The following is a 14,531-nucleotide window of genomic DNA, read 5'->3' as shown; positions in this document are numbered from 1 at the left end:
AATCATGCTTGCTAAAGTTTCAAAATTAAATTAGCAGGCTTTTGGCCTGGAGTTGTGGCTCATTTGGTAAAGTGTTTGCCTAACATGCATCAGAGTGGGTTTGATCCTCAGCCCCAGCATAAATTAGGCATGGTTAAACTAGATTGTAATCCCAGCAGGTAGAGGCAAGATTATAATGAATTCAAGGCAGCAAGAGACCATGCTTCAACACCCTCCCCACACACAAAGCTTTTTATTTCCTAATTTGAAATATTCTGCAATTATTTGTCAGAATCTTTTGGTTTTGGTTTTGTTTTTCGAGACAGGGTTTCTCTGTATAGCCCTGGCTGTCCTGGAACTCACTTTGTAGACCAGGCTGTCCTAGAACTCAGAAATCCGCCTGCCTCTGCCTCCTGAGTGCTGGGATTAAAGGCATGCGCCACCACGCCTGGTTTAGTCAGAATCTTTAAATAGAGTTAGAATATATTTGTTTCTTGTAACCTTGTATTTTTCTTTGTAGAAGACTATGACAAAGGAATTCTTTTAAGTGCGCTCAGCATTTGGAATCCCTTAGGAAGGAGAGAAACTGACCAAGGAACTATCTAACTCTTTTTATTGGTGTTCTTGTTGGGATGGGGCTGTTAGTACAGATTTGTTACATTTGGCTTTGGGTTCACTTTAAAAAACAAGAGTTATAGCCTGGTGGCTATGCTTTTAATCTCAGCTCTTGGGAGACAGGGGCAGGCAGATCTCTTGAGTTTGAGGCTAGCCAGTTCCAGGAGAGGTAAGGCTACACAGAGAAACCCTGTCTTGAAAAACAGAAAATAAACAAAAAGAATTAGAAACATATGTGTTAAAGAAATCCATGTTTTTAAAATGGTCATGAACTAATTGACTGAATACTCAGTTCTTTTTTTTTTTTTTTAGTTATAAACTTCCTTATTTTTGTCTTTTTGATTGTTTTTCAAAAAGTAGACAATATATTGATGATTTGGATTTGAGAGAAGAGACTAGATGATATAAAATGTTTGTCCTTCTAGGGGTCATATAATAAACTAATGTTTTAAAGTTTCCTATATTTTGGCTTTATTTTAAATAAGGTAATATAGAATATTTTATAAATATCCTAAGAATGAGAAGAAAATTTGATTAGAATAGTCATTTTTATGTAGAAAAGAAATTGAGATTGCATAGAATTTGTTCTACCCATTAAGACTTTATGACATTTCTTTTTCTGTGTTGTTTGTATATACTAATATTTGTGCATGGATGCATATGCCACAGCTCCAGTGTGGTGGTAAGAGAACAACGGACTCACTTCTTTCCTTTCATCTTTACATGAATTCTGGGTTTGAACTCAGGTTACTAGACCTGCCAGTCAAGCACCTTTACCACTGAGCCATCTCACATTATATTACTTTATTTTATATGTATGTATGTAGGTTTGAATGTATATCTGTGCACCATGTGTGTGCATATGCTTACAGAAGCCAGAGGAGGGTGTTGGGTTCCCTGGATGTGGGTGGTGAAAAATGAATCTGTATCCTGTAAGAGCAGAAAGTGTGAACTTCTGAGCCACACCTCAGTTTTTAAGACAAAATATAGTTGGTTGTTGTTGGTTTGGTTTGGTTAGGTTTTTTGAAACAGGGTTTCTTTGTGTAGCCCTGGGTTGTCCAGGAACTCACTCTGTAGACCAGACTGGCCTTAAACTCAGAGATCTACCTGCCTCTGCTTCCAAAGTACTGACATTAAAAAGGTATACCACTTTACCCAGCTAAAAATGATTACAATATTAGTGCAGGGTTTACTATGAGATTAGATTAAATTGTGAAGGTTGACAACACAGTACTGTTTTCTTAGGATTATATTTGACAGTATAGTAATGTCAGAATGTTTGCAGAGCATTATCTCTGGACTTTTGAGTTTTCCTTTTAGTTTTTGAACTGTAATCTGTTTCACTTGCTTTCTACATATTCACTTACTTATTTTATGTATATATGAGTACATTGTAGCTGTCTTCAGACACACTAGAAGATGGCATCAAATCTCATTACAAATGGCTGTGAGCAACCATGTGATTACTGGGAATTGAACTCAGGACTTCTGGAAGAGCAGTCGCTGCTCTTAACCACTGAGCCATCTCTCCAGCCCTCACTTGCTTTCTAAATGGCCTTATTATATAACATCTCCCTTCCTCCTTTCCTATCTTTTTAGTCACCAAGTCTGACAATCCACCCTTTATAGTGGAAGGAGAGCCATGACTCTTAAAAAGTTTTGCTATTAACTTTCACACAGGTTGACATGAAATTCCAAGGCTCAAGTGTTCCTCTGTTTCAGTCTCTCAAGCAGTGAGGGCTGTAATCACATACCACCATATACTCAGCTGTCTTCCTTTTTAAAAGTTGTGTCTGTGTGTATCAAGTACATTTCCTTTATTCATCTATGAACATGTAGATTATTTCCATATCTTGGCTATCATCAATATTGCTATGGTGAATGTGGGCCTGCAAAATGTACATATAATTGTTGCAGGGATTATTAAAAAAAAAAAAGAGAACCAGCACCTTCCCACCCTGTGCTAGCAACTCTCAAGTCTTAGCGGTCTGGCAGGCCATGCGCTGGCCGGCAGTTGCTGACCTGTTCTTATCTCTGGAGACTCTTTGGCCTGGAGCTCCCAGAAAGCATCCACCCAGCTTGCTTAGTCTCCACTGGTGAGTCGCCACTACACGAAACATGTACTTCAAAATCCCCCACGGCATTTGCGGTGTACATCTGGTAAACCTACCCTTTGCCACCATACCTTTCTCTCTTGAACCCAGTTGAACCACCACGTGAAGGTAAATGCCACACAGACTTAGTTCAGAAACAATGGTAACTCAGTCACTAGGTGTAACAACTAAACCTAATCTTGTAAGCCATATTAAAATCTGATTCCTGGATCTGCCATGATACTAGGAAACTCTAGCAGCTACATCTTACCCATACGCTGTCCCCTTTCCAAAAGGGCCCAACTCTCCCCTGCTTCCTTTTTTCCTCCATCCAACCTGGAAGTCCCACCTACTTGCCCAATGATTGGTTCCTTTATTCATTAGGGAATTGGTTCACAAGAAGCCATCTGAGTATGTGACTCATTCCTCCTTCCAAACAGCATCTCCAGGGAGAGCAGAATTAACATAAAAGTACAAGTAGCACAGAACCATCTACAACACTTCTCCCTTTCTGTTCTAATAAAAAACAACCTTTCTCTCAATACAGAGCACAACTATTACCATTTTGTAATTTATAAGGTATAGATAGACCTAACACCCAGTCCATCAGTTCTGTCATTAAGATAGAACATTGTCATCTATCCTAAATAAAAAGACTTATCATTCTACACCTGACTCATGTCCTGGCTTTAGATTATAAGTCATTTGAACATCCTCTCAAATCTATATCTTTCTCAATGTAAACAGCATGGGTTGGCTATGAGACTACCAGTCTTCAACCCTATCACAAATCTAAGAAAAACTAATATTACCTGAAAATATGAGAAGCATAAAATATAGCTTCTAAAATTTAGCCAATTTATAGAGAGCGCTGATCACCTGGACAGTCCGTTATACTTCAAAACGTTGGAGCATCAGTCTTCAGCCTTCTGTCACAGGATCACCTGGCCTTTGTAATGCAGAATTTTGAAGGGCTGATTACCCTGTCTTGACAGAGATTATCAATCCACTACTCTGCATACTTGATACTATATTTCTGGACAGTATTTTGTCTGTAGATGAAATGAGGCAAATTTTGCCTAGTGGGTGTCTCGCCACAACTGGAGCAACTCCACTGATGATCCAAGAAAGGGTATGATGTCAAGAGCAGACTTGTCTCAACAAATAAATAAACATTAACTATCACATTCTGTGGATTGCTGATGTTTGTGAAAACCAACTATGTAAAGTAATCTGGACTATTCTCTGTTAGCTACTCTCAGCTATTGCTAATTAAAATATCTGAAAACACCCTAACAAACTCAGAGCTATGATTAACTCACGGGCTTAATCATCTCAGATCAGTTTATAAAAACAGTTGTGGAAGGATTGGGTCTAAGCCCTGTACTTTTAAATTTTCTGTATCAATAGAAGAAATTTATACCAATGAAAAACTTGATTTTGCAGCAAAATCAATTCTATACCAAAGTAAGTTATGACTTCAACTTAGTAACAATTAAAAAATTTCTACCAAATCAGATTATGGCTGTGCAGTCAATCCTAGCTGCTACTCCCAATTTCAATTTTGACCCATTTCTACATTTCCCTAGAAAGACAACTCATAATAAGCACCTCCAGCCCCAAAGCCCAGGGAACTGGGTTGATAACTCTTCATAAATTCTTCGAGCTGAATGAATATGGACGTTGAGATATTTTAAAGGAGGAGGGTCGAGGTGGGAAATTGGAATTGGTTGGCCTTAAGGCCACACCAATGATTGGTTTAGTTAGTCTCTGATGTCTGTGTTGTGACTGGATCCGGCTGAAAGTCCAAGACATCCAGAGTTCAAGCGGAGACTCAAGACTATATATTCTGTACTATACAAATCTCAAAATCAAAATTTTAATATCAAGATAACCTTTTGTTTGATTCTCTGGAATGTAGTTCTTTAGGGGGTCTCCCTCTATCAGCTCTGTTCCATTTTACTCTGGAAGGTGGGTAGGCACTAACCACCTTCTCTAAAAACAAAGACAAAACCTTCTCCCAGATCAGCAGATCCTTGAGCTAGCAACCAGAAACACCTTTATTTTGACCTCTCCCAGAGGATTAATATAACCACAGAGCTCAAAATCACACCTGTTTTAAAAGTTAAAATAATCCAAAACACGTGAAGTAAACTAAAATACTGTATGTGCCTATTATTAGGCCTTCTCTATTTTGCCGTGCAGGATAATAACCCAGAATTCCCAAGGAGCCCACGTTAGATAGAATTTGAGTATCCTATAAGGTGTATTAGAGGAATATATCTTGATACCATCTTTAAAGCAATTCAAACTTTCACTAATATCTGCCTATCAGAAACAGGTAATTTTTACTTGTTAAGCTCTCTTGTCTAGAACAGCCACCTTGTTATACCATCGATCTGCTTGGCGCTTTGCCTAAAGCCACAGACATTTATTAATGCCTGTTCACTGCCCTCTCTATTTGAAGTCAGTGACTAATTTTCCCTATCCTAGTCCCAAACCGCAGGCAAAATTCCCCATGTGATTCGGACAAAATCTGTATATAAATATCCTAAAAGCAAATAATGCCAATTTTATAAATTTACATTTCAATCTTTGCTCCAAGAAGTAGGCAACTTCTATTCTGCAGCTCTCTTAACTCAGAGCAACCTGAATACCCCACAGCAGGGGACCTCGGAGCCTGCTTTCACTGTTTCAATTCCCCGGCTTGAGTCCACGTGACTCTCATCTCAACGCCACCTAGCTACTCACTTAAAAATAAACAAATAAATAAAACTCTCTCAGGCTAATCTTACATTTTTAATGGATTCTTGCCTCATGTTGGGCGCTATCTGTTGCGGGAATTAAAAGACAACCAGCACATTCCGGCGCAACTCTCAGGCCCCAGCCCGATGTCTCCACCCAGCTTGCTTAGTTTCCACTGGCGAGCCATTACCATGCCAAAACCGTGCTTCAAAAACCCCCACGGCCTCTGTGGTGTACATACCTTTCTCTCTTGAACCCAGTTGAGCCGCGGCGCGAAGGTAAATGCCACACAGACTTAGTTCAGAAACAATGATAACTCAGTCACTGGGTGCAACAACTAAACCTAGTCTTGTAAGCCATATTAAAATCTGATTCCTGGATCCGCCATGATATTGGGAAACTCTAGCAGCTACATCTTACCCTTAATGCCGTCCCTATTCCAAAAGGGCCCAACTCCTTTTTCCTTTCTTCCTCCAACCTGGAAGGCCTGCTTACTTGCCCGGTGATTGACTCCTTTATTCATTAGGGAATTGGTTCACAAGAAGCCACCTGAGGTGTGTGACTCATTACTCATTCCAGACAGCCTCTCATTTCAGATAACCTCTCCTGGGAGAACAGAATTAACATAAAAACACATAATTAATTCTTTGAAGTGGGATTCCATAGCTGGGCGTGGTGGCGCACACCTTTAATCCCAGCACTCGGGAGGCAGAGGCAGGCGGATTTCTGAGTTCGAGGCCAGCCTGGTCTACAGCGTGAGTTCCGGGACAACCAGGGATACACAGAGAAACCCTGTCTCGAAAAATCAAAAAAACAACAACAAAAAAGTGGGATTCCTCAATCATATGGTAGTTTTTTATTTTTTTTAATAACATTTTATTTATTTGTATCAGTGTAGTGTGGGTGTGCACATACTAAAGAGTGCATACAGAGGTCATTGGAAAACTTACATTAGTTACATTCGTTGGTTCCCTTCTATCATGTAAGTCCTAAAAGTTAAACTCGGGACTCTAGTCTTGGCAGCAAGTGCCATTTACTCACCAAGCCATCTCACTTGCCTCTAGTTTTTATTTTGGGGAACCTTCATATTTTCATGGTGTTCTGTTTGGTTTTTTTGTTTTGTTTTTTCCGAGACAGGGTTTCTCTGTAGAGCCCTGGCTGTCCTGGAACTCACTCTATAGACCAGGCTGGCCTCAAACTCAAGAGATCTGCCTGCCTCTGCCTCCCGAGATCAAAGGCATGGGCCACCACGCCCGGTTTATGGTGTTCTGTCTTATCTATCTTATCTAATCTGTCAATCTTCCTGGAACTCATTCTGTAGACCAGGCTGGTCTCGAACTCAGAAATCAGAAATCACCTGCCTCTGCCTCCCAATGCTGGGATTGAAGGCCTTAACTTTTTTTTGGTTTGTTTGTTTGGTTGGTTTTTTGAGCTTCCTTCCTTCCTTCCTTCCTTCCTTCCTTCCTTCCTCTCTCTCTTTCTCTTTCTTTTCTCTTTCTTTCTCTTTCTTGCTTTCTCCCTTTCTTCCTTTTTTCCTTTCTCTCTTTTTCTTTCTTTGTTTCTCTTCCTTTCTTTCTTTCTCTTTCTTTTTCTTTCTTCCTTTTTCCCTTTCTTTCTTCCTTCCTTTCTTCCTTTCTTTCTTTCTTCCTTTCCCCTCCTTTCTCTCATTCTTCCTTTTTCTTTCTTTTTCCTTTTTCTTCTCTCTTTCCTTCTCTTTCTTTTTCTCTCTCTTTCTCTCTTTTTCTTTCTCTCTTCTTCCTTTCTCTTTCCCTTTTCTTTTTCTCTTTCTTTCTTTCCCTCTTTCTCTCTTCCTCTTTCTCTTTCTCCTTTCTTTCTCTTTCTCTTTCTCTTCCTCTTCTTTCTCTTCCTTTTTCCTTCTCTCTTTCTTTTTCTCTTTCTTTCTTTCTTCCTTTCTCTTTCTCTCTTTCTTTCTTTCTTTCTCCCTCTCTCTCTTTTTTCTTTCTTCCTTTCTTTCTCTTTTTCTTTTTTCTCTCTCTTCCTCTCTCTCTTCCTCTTCCTTTCTTTTTTCTTTCTTTCCCTTTCTCTTTTTCTTTCTCTCTCTCTCTCTTTTTTTTTTTTTTTTTTTTTTTGGTTTTTCGAGACAGGGTTTCTCTGTGTAGCCCCGGCTGTCCTGGAACTCACTTTGTAGACCAGGCTGGCCTCGAACTCAGAAATCCACCTGCCTCTGCCTCCCGAGTGCTGGGATTAAAGGCGTGCGCCACCACGCCCGGCTTCTCTCTCTTTCTTTCTCTTCTTTTTCTCTTTTCTTTTCTTTTCTTTTCTTTTCTTTTCTTTTCTTTTCTTTTCTTTTCTTTTCTTTTCTTTTCTTTCACAGGCTCTCACTGTGTAGCCTTGGCTGCCCTGGAACTCTCTCCATAGAGTAGGCTGGCTTTGAAATCACAGAGATCCACCTGCCTCTGCCTCCTGAGTGTTGGGATGACAGGTGTGCACCACCACTCACTCATGTGTTGACAGGTTCTGATTCTATGACAGCATGCAGCAGTAATTTCTCTGCATTCCTATGACCACTGGCTTTTCATCTAGATATTTGTTTCACTTTTTGTCTAGTAATGGTAACTGTTTTAGTAGGAATGAGGACAGTTGTGGGTTTGACTTTGCATTGGTGATGCTGAAGGTCTTCTCACTTGTTTATTGGTCATATTTATATCATATCTGGAGGAATGTAAACCAGAGGCCATATGAGTGTCCACAGACCTGCCCATTTTTTAAAATTGCGTTTCTTTTGGCCTAGGCATGGTACTGCATACCAGAATCTGAGAAATCTTTGTTCTGCATGTTTGAGCTCATCTTGCTCTTGCTCCCTAAATAGAGTTTCAAGTTAGCCAGGGCTACATAGGTGGGGTGTGGATGCTCTGTTTTGTTTTGTTTTGTTTTTGTAGATAGGGTCTCACTGTGTAGATCTGCTGTGCTGGAACTCACTATCTGCCTGGCTAAAGGGGCGTTTTGTTTGTTTGTTTGTTCTGTTTTGGTTTTTGAGAATTAAAAAAGATAAAGTATAACCTGCTTGGCCTAGAAATTGAGTTGTATACCCGGCTGACCTTGATCTTGGAACAGTCCTTCTGCCTCTGACTCCTCTGCTAGGATTTTAGGCATGCACCATTATGCCTGGTTTAAGAAAAACATGTTTGTTTGTCTCTATATCTCTCTCTATAAATATGTGTGTACATTATTAATATAACATTTCTATGTAGGCTAGGCTGGCTTGATCCTTTGCCTTGACTTCCTCTGTGTTGGGATTACAGGTGTAAAACACCACGCCTAGTTTATAGGGACCCTTTATATCTGGATAGTAATCGCTACCCAGATACTTTCCCAGATTTCTGTGGTTTCCTATTCAGTAGTAACTCCTTTTCTTTTTCTTTTTTCTTTCCATCTACCTTTTCTGTCTTTCTCTCTCTGTTTCTTTTTTTCTTTTTGGTTGTTTTTTTGATACGGGTTTCTCTTTATGTTCTTGGCTGTCTCAGAACTCACCCTCTAAACCAGGCTGGCCTCAAACTCAGATATCAGAGATCCTCCTGCCTCTGCCTTTCCAAAGCTGGGAATAAAGACATGTGCTGCCACCACCTGGCTTCCTCTTTTTCCCTTGCTATTTATTGTAGTAGTGTGTGTGCGTTATGTGTATATACGCGTCTCATGGGGATTACCTTGGAATTAGAGGCAGAGACAGTTATGAGCTAGTGTGTGTGTGTGTGTGTGTGTGTGTGTGTGTGTGTGTGTGTTGGGAACTGAACCCAGTCTTCTATGGGTGCAACAAGTACTCTGAGCTGCTGACCCATTGCTCCAGCTCTAGCTTAGAAATTTTTAAGTTTAATGAAGTCCCTTCCTTCCTTCCTTCCTTCCTTTCTCTCTTTCTTTCTCTTTATATTTGCTTGTGTTGTATTATGATGCCATATCCAAGAAATTGTTTTTTAGTTCAGTGTTGGGATATTTTCCTCCTATATTCTAAGAGATTTGTAGTTTAAAATTTTAATATGTGTATCTTCAATCCATTTTGAGTTAAATATTGTGTTTCCATACATACATTTTTCAAAGCATTAGTGATTTAATATGACTTGTCAGCCAATCTTACTGCCTTCTAATCTTGTAGGCTTAGAAAGCCTCTAACATGTGCGTCCTTAAAGAAAATATTATCTTCTGATGGGCCAGAAAGACCTGGATATAGTAAAAATAACACATGATAGTTGTAAAGATAAAGTAATAAGAAGTGTAAGACAGAAATAATAGGAGATTGGTTGGTGTCACCTATACTCACTGGTATTTCTACCTTCTGGGGATGCAGAGGCAGGGAGATTATACAAGTCCAAGAATTCAAGAGCAGCCTAAGCCTTTTCCTGTGTGTGCATGCTATGTGCATGTGTGTACAGTTACACATTCTCATAAGGATACTTGTCGAGGCTAGAGGCTAGTTTCTTCCTCTATCAATTCTCATTCATATTCCCTCCCACCCCCACCCCACCTCTCCTTCTCTCTAAGCAAGGTTACTCGCTGAACCTGGAGCTTGATATTTTGTTAGACTGACTAGTGGGTAAGCCCCTGAGATTCACCTTTCTTTTGGCCTTCAACATGTAGTTCAACTACATGTACAACTACATGTACAAATGCCAAATGCATCTTTTTTATGTGGGTACTAGGTCTCAGGTCCTCATGGTTACAAAGTAAGCTCTTTACACTGATTCATTTCCTAGGTCTCCCTTGCTCTTTTTTTTAAAGATTTATTGTTTTTAGTTGTGTTTATATGTGTAGGTTTGTGCACATGAGCATAAGTACCAATGAGGTCAGGAGAGAACATTGGATCTCCTATAGCTAGAGTTACAGGCCTTTTTTTTTTTCCCGAGACAGGGTTTCTCTGTGTAGCCCTGGCTGTCCTGGAACTCACTTTGTAGACCAGGCTGGCCTTGAACTCAGAAATCCGCCTGCCTCTGCCTCCCGAGTGCTGGGATTAAAGGCGTGCGCCACCACGCCTGGCTGAGTTACAGGCATTTTAAAGCTGGGTCTGAATTCAGGTCCTCCTGAAAGATAGGGAAGCACTGAACCCTAGAGCCATCTCTCCACTCCCCACAGGGTTTCTCTTTGTAGTGATGGCTGGCCTAGAACTCACTCTATAGACCAGGCTGGCCTGGAACTCACTGCCTCTGGATCTGCCTGCCTTTGCCTCCTGAGCGATGGGATTAAAGGCATGCAGCCACCACCACCCTGCAAGCCATCTTTTATGTTGTTAAACTGTTTCTTCCCTTTTCTGTGTAGCAGTAGACTAGGTGTCTCTAGTGTCTTTTACATTATAGTTCTAGCCCTCAGGCAAGAAGAATAGGTCTTGGTCATGAATCATCTTTATAAACATGACTGAAGCCATAGATGTGTGCCTATGAGTGCAGCTGACCACAGTGTTCCTTGAGAAATGAATTTAAGTGAGGGAGAGTCGTGTTTGGGGGTTTTTTTGTTTTTGTGTTTTGTTTTTTTGTTTGTTTGTGTGTGTGTGTGTGTGTTCCATCACAGCAGCTCGCCTCTGACAGCCAGTTGGTAATATTATAAGCCTAGTGTTTTTATCTATCCAGGGTCTTTCTTGTTTTGGGATTCAAAAATAAAGAAGCTAGGTTCTGTTGATCTTTGTGGTATATACTTACGTGTGAACACTCCAGGAATCTTGAGGGGGGAGAATCATATGTGTTTTATGAAACAAGAATATACCTGCCTATGTTTAAAGTTTAAAATCTTTAAACTTAAGCCCATGTTCTAGTTTAAAATCATTTCCAGCCGGGCGGTGGTGGCGCACGCCTTTGATCCCAGCACTTGGGAGGCAGAGGCAGGGGGATTTCTGAGTTCGAGGCCAGCCTGGTCTACAAAGTGAGTTCCAGGACAGCCAGGGCTATACAGANAGCCTGGTCTACAAAGTGAGTTCCAGGACAGCCAGGGCTATACAGAGAAACCCTGTCTCAAAAAACCAAAAAAAAAAAAAAAAAAAAAAAAAAAATCATTTCCAGTTGACAAAGCTGCATTCATGTGATCTTTAAATTTGTATTTAATGTTGATATTTTTAGTTTTATTTTTATTATTTTTTAGACTTTATAACTCTGGCTGGCCTTGAACTCTCAGAAATCCATCTGCCTCTGTTTCTGTAGTCATACCAACCACATCCTTAATTTTGAAGGTTTCTGTTTGTTTGTTTGTTGTTTTAAAACAGGTTTTGCACTGATTGCAAAAATAAAGTCCTCCGAGCATACAATATCCTCATTGGTGAACTTGACTGCAGCAAAGAGAAGGGCTACTGTGCTGCCCTGTATGAAGGGTTGCGGTGTTGTCCACATGAGCGACACATACATGTTTGCTGTGAAACAGACTTCATTGCACATCTCTTGGGTCGTGCTGAGCCAGAGTTCGCAGGAGGGTATGAGTATGTAGTTTGCTAGAATGGGCTATCTAGCGCTTTGCTTCATTTTATTACTCTTCTGTCACCTATGCCTTACTACATAAGTGTACAAATTCAGGTATGCTGAGATTATGCTTTCTTAATTGAATGGAAATATAGGAAAAGTGTTCTGGTGTTTGGTTTAGTCCTCTGGTCCTTAGTTTGAAAAAGAGGTAAACTGTCATTTTAGATTATCATTTTTACTTGAAAATAATTGAAATATTTCTTCATGCATCCTGCTTTATCATGTTTAGATTTTATTCACAATGGTGATTTTTGAATAGAGGTTAGGTTTTTGCAGCACGGGGGTTAAGAAATGCTTTATTGAGTATAATTCATTGACTGTGTATTTTTAAATTATGATTTGTGATTATGTAATATTTAAATTATAGAATAGCCTAAATTAATATCTCTGGCTTTGTGATGAAAATGAAATTAGAATTAGGTTTTTCATAGACTACCTCAAACTCATTTTTCCTTTGGGTTTTTTATGGGTGCCAACTCTCTCTTGAGTCCTAGTTTCATCTAGCAGTTTTTAAATTCAGAAACTCACTGTAGTGATATGAATATTACGTCTACTAGACTGGCCCTAGAAGGCCTTTGCCTATGATTGAATCACTTTGGAATTGCCTTTTTTTCCCAATCTTCCTCAAACCAGCTTACCAATCAACTAAAAAATAGTTGGCAGTTTGCTGGAAGTTGAAAGGAGCCTACCATATTTACTATGAGGGAAACGGTTCCTTGGCACCTCTGGGCCCTAAGACCCGTTTCCTTAGAGCCAGTTTCTGAACTTTTACCAGTACTAGAATTCAGTTTTACTTGCATGTATATTTCTCATTGATGAAAATCGTGTGTGTGTAAATGTGTGATTGTCAGATAGACTGTTTAAAATCTGAAATTTCAGGTTTTACTATTTCAGTTAAAGCATTAAGTATTAATGTTTGGTTGTCCTGAATAGGCGAAGAGAAAGACATGCTAAGACAATAGATATAGCTCAAGAAGAAGTTCTGACCTGCTTGGGGATTCATCTTTATGAACGACTGCATCGGATCTGGCAAAAACTACGGGCCGAAGAGCAGACATGGCAGATGCTCTTTTATCTTGGTGTTGATGCTTTACGTAAGAGCTTTGAGGTAAGTGGATCACTTCTGGCTGCGGTTTATTAATCATGGGCCTAATCTTTTGGATTTTTTACATTCAACTTTATTTTTATAGATGACTGTGGAAAAAGTGCAGGGTATTAGCCGCTTGGAACAACTTTGCGAGGAATTTTCAGAGGAAGAACGAGTTAGAGAACTCAAGCAAGAAAAGAAACGCCAAAAGCGGAAGAACAGACGAAAAAATAAGTGTGTGTGTGACACTCCTGCTTCCTTACACACCGCAGACGAGAAAGCAGTGAGCCGAGAGAAGGTGTGTGCTGTTCTTGCTTTGGGTGGAAGTAAGACTGTAGATTTGGGCATTATTTACTCTTTTTTTTTTTTTTTTTTAAAGATATAAAGTCTTGTAGTTTGTATGGTTTTTCCTCCAAAATCCTGGGTAAGCCGTGTTTAATGTGTGGATTTGTTGTATAAAGTCAGTCTGCTGGATAGTTGTTTCTATATAGCAAAGTCAAAATATGGATTATTTTCTTTGTGACTGACCTAGACCACTTAATCGTAGAACCCCTATCTCTTAAAGTACCCAAACTTTTTGTGGGTTATACTTAAGCAGTATTTACTGTAATAAATATTAAACTAGGGATATCATAGACCATTTAGAAAATTTTAAGAGCAAGAGACCTGGCTCAGAGGTTAAGAGCACTGACTGCTTTTCCAAAGGTCCTGAGTTCAAATCCCAGCAACCACATGGTGGCTCACAACCATCTGCAGTGGGATCTGATGCCTTCTTCTGGTGTGTCTGAAGGCTGCTACAGTGTACTCATATTCATAAAATAAATCCTTCTTAAAGATTTTAAAAACATTGTGAAACCTCATATCAGCAAAGAGTAAGTTTTCAATATTCTGGCCATTGTTTCAAGATGTAAAGGATTTTGCTATTTTTTTTAAATGATGGAAAATACTGTGGGTTTTTTTTGTTTTTTGTTTTTGTTTTTTGTTTTGTTTTGTTTTTTCGAGACAGAGTTTCTCTGTATAGCCCTGGCTGTCCTGGAACTCACTTTGTAGACCAGGGTGGCCTCGAACTCAGAAATCCACCTGCCTCTGCCTCCCGAGTGCTGGGATTAAAGGTGTACGCCACCACGCCCGTTTTTTTGTTTTTTTTGGTTTTTGTTTTTTTGTTTTTTTAAGTGACAATTGACTTTTCATTTTGGGGGAAGTACCTGTTAAATACAGGAGTTTGAAAAAGCATAGTTTGTCCCAATCATTCTTTGAAGTAAAATTGTTCTTGATTCAGCTTGCAACTTAACTAGTTGCCAATGGTAAGGTATGGCACAAAAGATTTTTACTTAGTATTTAACAACTAAGGGGATACAATGACTTCAATACATTTTGGTTGCCCCAGTCTTGACTTACTAAGGCTGGACTAGCAGTGTTTTAATGTAGTGAGAAGGAACATAGTAACATCTAAGGATTAGGATGAAAGACATTTTGCCTCTAGGGAACTTCTATGGGGTAAGCAGACACAGAGCATTGATAGCCTGATGTACTTGATATTTTTTAAGCTTTTTTTTTTTTTTT

The 14,531-nt window shown here is 39.5% G+C and overlaps 1 protein-coding gene across 9 annotated transcripts in view; it reads left to right on the top strand.

Moving 5' to 3' along the window:
• The window catches only part of Ggnbp2 (gametogenetin binding protein 2), a 38,896-nt gene that overhangs the window by 17,879 nt on the left and 6,486 nt on the right, over nucleotides 1-14,531 (top strand). For 5 of the 9 annotated variants that reach the window (XM_021175750.2, XM_021175746.2, XM_021175749.1 and 2 more), the window contains 3 exons: nucleotides 11,632-11,841; nucleotides 12,815-12,989; nucleotides 13,072-13,266. In XM_021175750.2, coding sequence (XP_021031409.1) covers nucleotides 11,632-11,841; nucleotides 12,815-12,989; nucleotides 13,072-13,266 — 580 coding nt within the window. The remainder of the gene's footprint in view (nucleotides 1-11,631; nucleotides 11,842-12,814; nucleotides 12,990-13,071; nucleotides 13,267-14,531) is intronic. The other 4 variants (XM_029483915.1, XM_029483914.1, XM_021175751.2 and 1 more) reach the window with 1 other exon arrangement.

The sequence above is a fragment of the Mus caroli genome, chromosome 11, assembly GCF_900094665.2.
Source record: "Mus caroli chromosome 11, CAROLI_EIJ_v1.1, whole genome shotgun sequence".
Lineage (NCBI taxonomy): Eukaryota > Metazoa > Chordata > Mammalia > Rodentia > Muridae > Mus > Mus caroli.
The sequence above is the reverse complement of the archived record's forward strand: the minus strand, read 5'-3'. Positions and strand labels throughout refer to the sequence as shown.